Source organism: Crocuta crocuta, unplaced genomic scaffold, assembly GCF_008692635.1.
Source record: "Crocuta crocuta isolate KB4526 unplaced genomic scaffold, BGI_CrCroc_1.0 scaffold408, whole genome shotgun sequence".
NCBI classification, from domain to species: Eukaryota; Metazoa; Chordata; class Mammalia; order Carnivora; family Hyaenidae; genus Crocuta; species Crocuta crocuta.
Genome location: NW_027527444.1, coordinates 296889 through 302220, shown reverse-complemented (window position 1 = coordinate 302220; position 5332 = coordinate 296889). Strand labels below are relative to the sequence as shown.

The 5332-nt window shown below is 55.0% G+C and overlaps 1 protein-coding gene across 1 annotated transcript in view; it reads left to right on the top strand.

The window, feature by feature from the left end:
- Positions 1-3381, top strand: part of ABCF2 (ATP binding cassette subfamily F member 2) — a 15575-nt gene extending 12194 nt beyond the window's left edge. The window contains exons 12-15 of the mRNA XM_077761121.1: positions 555-617; positions 820-948; positions 1866-2069; positions 2766-3381. Coding sequence (XP_077617247.1) covers positions 555-617; positions 820-948; positions 1866-2069; positions 2766-2903 — 534 coding nt within the window. The 3' untranslated portion in view covers positions 2904-3381. The remainder of the gene's footprint in view (positions 1-554; positions 618-819; positions 949-1865; positions 2070-2765) is intronic.
- Positions 3382-5332: the final 1951 nt, after the last annotated feature.

Here is a 5332-nt window from a genome sequence, read left to right as displayed (position 1 = left end):
CTTACCGTGTCTGAGACGGGAAGGTGTGAGGGGCCTGAGCGCCCTGACAGTGAGTGAGCCTGCTTGTGGGGAGGGCTGTTGTCATTGGCAGTGCTGAGCTTTGGAGCTGTTTCCTCAGAGAGAGGCAGGGCGGGGCATCTGTGTGAGAGAGAGAATACGTGCAGATGCCTCAACATTTCTTTGTTTTCAGCTAGAGCGTCTTGAGGAACATGTGTGCGTTTAGAGCTGTGTTTGTTTTAGAACAAAATACAGCTCTCAGTATACGTGTTGTACACACATCCCCATCTTTTGTTTCACTGGGGGTCCTTCTGTAGGAGACCGTCAGTTACTAAGTAGCCTGTGTTGTGTGGATCTTTGTCTCTCTTGAGAACATCAGTCTCAGTACATCTTCCTAAGTATTTTTAGAGTGGCCAGAATAGCGGTCTGTGAGGTGGTGAGGTAGGTGGTTTAGGAAGTTCTGAGTCTTGGTCAGTGACCATGTTTATTTCCCTATTTTGCCTACGTCTGCCGTTCCCATGTGCTTATCTTTCCACCTGATACTCTCTTCTTTCTAGCTGCTACCCACAGACGGGATGATCCGAAAACACTCTCATGTCAAGATAGGGCGTTACCATCAGGTACAGGCTTTGGGAGACAGGGAGGTGGGCCAGGGTGTGGAAAGGGGGCTGCATGTGACCAAGTCAGCCTTGGCCTGCTTCTCCTGGAATCCTGAACAGGTGCCTGGGTAGAGGAGGAGAGTTACTCAGCCCTCAGCCCAGCAAGGTTCCTTTTGAAGTGGGCCACCAGTCACATCTGAGTGGGTTCCTTTTTTTCCGGTAGCATTTACAAGAGCAGCTGGACTTAGACCTCTCACCTTTGGAGTACATGATGAAGTGCTACCCAGAGATCAAGGAGAAGGAAGAAATGAGGAAGATCATTGGACGATACGGTCTCACTGGAAAGCAGCAGGTCAGCAGAGGGGGTGTGGGCATCGGCGCTAGATGACCGAGAGGTTGTGGTCACGTGGCAGGGAATGCTGGCCTGGCCACCCGGCTTGGGAGCTCTCCCCAAACCTGCTTCCTTTTTTTTTTTTTTTTTTTCCATTTTTTTTTATGTTTTTTTTTTTTTGAGGGGGGGAGAGACAGCGTGAACAGGGGAGGGTCAGAGAGAGAGGGAGACACAGAATCCGAAGACAGGCTCCAGACTCTGAGCTGTCAGCACAGAGTCCGACACGGGGTTCGAACCCATGAACTGTGAAATCATGATCTGAGCTGAAGTCGGACATTCAACCAACTGAGCCACCCAGGTGCCCCCACTTTTTTTTTAAAGTTGGTCCCATGCCCAATTTGTGGCTTGAACTCACAACCCTGAGATTGAGAGTCAAGTGTTCTACTGAAAAGCCTCTTCCTTTGATTCTAGCAGCTAAGAATCCACGAGCTCTCCTTTGGCTTAGGTTGTGTGTGTGTAGTGGCGTGTATATAAGGAAGGGGTGGGGATGGCACCCCCACCTCTGACGTGCCTGTGCCCCAGACGAGCAAGACTAGCAAGATAAACCCAAATGCAGGAGGGCAAGGGAAATTGAAACCGAGGAAACAGGTTTCTGGACTCAGGTCTCAATTGAGAATCTACCACATTGTTCCAGTCAGTGGTGACATCAGTGCTGAGGGAGAGCAAGAGGTGTGGCCTTAGCGATGGCAGCGCGTTCGGCTTTCATGTGTGTCCCTTCCGGGCCGTGAGAGATGGGGAACCGTGCCGCCGCCTCACTGATCTCGGGTCTTACGTTTGTAGAACGCAGTGGCAGCACTGACGGACAAGCTGTGGGGGGCGGGGAGTCACGCTGTGCGGTGGGAGTAACCCCAGTTTTGTGCTTGTCGCGTCGCCCTCAGGTGAGCCCCATTCGGAACCTGTCCGACGGGCAGAAGTGCCGAGTGTGTCTGGCCTGGCTGGCCTGGCAGAACCCCCACATGCTCTTCCTGGACGAGCCCACGAATCACCTGGACATTGAGACCATCGACGCCCTGGCCGATGCCATCAACGAGTTTGAGGGTGGGATGATGCTGGTCAGCCACGATTTCCGACTCATTCAGCAGGTGAGGCCCCTGGCCGGAGGGGAAGTCAGAGGGGAGGGCGTCCGGGGGAAGGGTGGGTAGAACAGTCATGGCACGGCGGCGGGCACTTGAGAGGTGTGTGTTGCATTTGGGAAGAGGGCTCAGGGTGTGGACAGGCTGATGAGGACCAGCTTCTATGGCTCTTTGAGAAACTTAGAAAGCCTCAATGGAAAAACTTCGTTTTTTCAGTAGCTATTTGGAGACGTTCGCCTACTTGGCATTGGGCAGCGTTAGCCATGAGTGGGGAGGGAGTCAGGTGGAGGGCAGGGTGCTTTTACTCCTGTCTCACGGGTCCGCCGCATACAAGCAGCAGGATCGCGCTGAGGGACATTGGGACTGGGGGCCGGCGCCAGTTATGGGTGGAAGAGCTGCCGGCCATCTGCTGAGGCTTTGGGAAAGACGGGAGAGGGCAGGAAGCTGCGGGTGAGGCCTCTAAACGGGCGTGGGCCAGGGAGCTGGAGACCGGGAGACACAACAGGCTCTGGCTCAGAAGGCTCCGGACCTGCTGGGTGCGGTGCCCTTGGGTTAGGCGGCCCAGGGCACAGAGAACGGAACTGTGAGCCGGATATGGGACTGGGCAGCTGAGGTCTCCTCCTGGAACCCCTCCGACAGGGGTCTCCTGGGCAGGGATGGGGAGGGTGCCGGCCAGGAGCGTTGAGCCCGAGCTTTGCTTCCTAGGTTGCACAGGAAATCTGGGTCTGTGAGAAGCAGACAATCACCAAGTGGCCCGGAGACATCCTGGCCTACAAGGAGCACCTCAAGTCCAAGCTGGTGGGCGCGGAGCCCCAGCTCACCAGGAGGACCCACAACGTGTGAGCCCCTGCCCGGGCCAGGCCCCTGGGGCCACACTCCTGCAGTGCTGCAATACCGCTCCCCTGCCCCGCCCCTGTCTCCACCTGCCTTAGCTGCACTCTGTGACCTTCTCTACAGCTGGACAGTACCTGTCCGTCTCCTGTCCTTCCGGTTACTTTTGTCCACGTCTGGACTCGCTGGCTGTTTGCCGGCTCCTTGCTGGTTACTGACCTGATGGTGATGCAGCCAGAGGCACCCGAGGGTTAGCCCAAGGGCCCGCATCCTGGGTTGGCCTGTGAAAGAGCTTAGGGTCCTCGTTCTCTGGGTTTTGGTGATGTTGGAGGAATACCCCCCAGCCCACCGCCCCCATTCCTTTCTGCTTCCGGTTTGGAGCTGTGGACCAGGGCTTTCGTCCTGGTCGGTTTTTAAATAATTATTTAACAGTGTAACTTTTAGACCTGCGTGACATCCACCAAGTGTCCAATAAAGAAAGAAGAAGCCATGCTCCCTACCGTCCTTTTCTGGTCTCTGGGCCCTTCGCTCCCCTGCTCCCTGCAGCGCCAACGCTCACTTCCCCGCAGCGGGAGCTTGGGTGCAAATTGGCGGAATGGAGGCAGCCTGAAGACCAGTCGTTAGGAGCTGGAATAACTCTCTCCTCCTTCCTTCGATTTGAAACTATGCCTTTTCTAAGGCCGTTGCCTCAACACATCAGAACCACCGGGAAGACTCATTCGATCCCAGATCGCTGGGTCTTGCTCAGGGTTTCTGACTCAGTGGGTCAGGGGTGAGACCAGGAATTAAAACGTTTCTAACACATTTCCAGGTGCTGCTGATGCTGCTTGTCGAGGGGCCGAACTCAGACCCGCTCTCCTGGGACACGTGTCTCAGAGAGGTCTAAGGCTCCGCTGCTGCAGCCTCTACCACAACACTCGGGGGGGTGGGGGTGCTCGTCAAGATGCAGATTTCCAGGCCCCAACCTGTTGATGCCATTTGGTGGGGTGAGAGAGCTGCAGAAATGGTCAGGAATCTGCATTTCACACCGAAGTTTGTGAAGCACCATTCCTGGGTGGGATGCGGGAAATTCTGTGACTTTACCCATCCACGGCCTGGTTTACTTCCTAATTTACTTCCAACCCAGAGCTCTGGGTAGTTTATCTGAACTTGACAAGCACTTGCAGCCTCTTCCCCAGGCACGCCAGGGCCCGTCCTTCCCAATGTGGATTCGTCACTCCACCTCGGAAGCTTCAGCAGCCGCCCCTGTGAGGAAACCTACACAGCCGTGATTTTTCAGTGCTCATTACAGTACATCTCAGACTAAAACAACAACAAAAGTCCCAGCTGGTGTGTAAACCCCCAAGGAGCTCACGATCTAATGGGAAGCCAGCAACGACTAGGGAACGAGACAAGGCATAAATCAGGTGCTCAACTGTGACCGGTTGGGAAGCACAGAAGGATTCCAAAGGGAGGGAAGTTTCCTGTGTGTCCAGAAAGGCGGGATTGGTACTCGAACTTGAAAGGTGAATAGGACCTCAGGTGGCCTTGAAGTCCAAGAACTTCCCTGGGCAGACGAACAGTAAGAGCGAACGTGACGTGAGAAGCCGCAGCTGAGCCCTGGATGGCCGCCGCCGGGCTGAGGCTACGACTCCTACTCTGCCCTCCAACCCCCATGGCTCTGTGGCTTCGTGCCTCGCAGGGGACCCAGAGCGAAATAGCCTGAGTCCGTCTGCGCTGAGTATCCAGAGACTTGGGTGGGGGGAGAGTGGCCTCAAGAATGAGCTGCTGGGGTGATGGGAACAGAGATGAGAGCTTGTGCTACGTCAGCCAAGGCAGGTCCTGGCTATGTTGGCAGGAGCTCCCTTTGAAATCCCCGAGTCTCCGGCGTAGTCGAGGTGCTAAGGCGCCAGAAGTGAAGGAATCAAAGTAGGCTACAGCTTGTCTGCACCCCCCCCCCAAAAAGCCAAAGTTTCAAAAACTTTAAGAATGCTTAAAAAGCCCACTATATATAGTATTTCTAGAAAGGCCTAAAAGCAGTGCTTTCTTTTGGATTATGAGTTGCCCGCTGGTCCCCTTAACCCTTCACGCGTGAGATGTGGCCGGATGTTGGGAAGCAGATGAAGAGGGGAGATTGGCGAGGTGGGGGCTCCTCAGGCTGCTTTCACCCCGCTGACAGGTGATGCTTGTCTTGGCTCATCCGCCCCACCTCATCCTGATTAGGAAAACCCTCTTCCCCTCCGGGCTATACTTATGCTGCTCCAGGTTTCTTTAATCACGGGGCATTTAAGAACCTGAAATACTGTTCACACATAGGGGCAAGGCGAGAACTGCTCCATTCAACAGCTACCTTCTTCCCTTTGCAGCCAACTTGCACAGGGAGCCCCGTCACCTGCTGTTAGGGAAGCATCCAGTGTGTCTCTGCTCTGGTTCCTCCAGGCCGCCCCAAACCTCCCGCAACC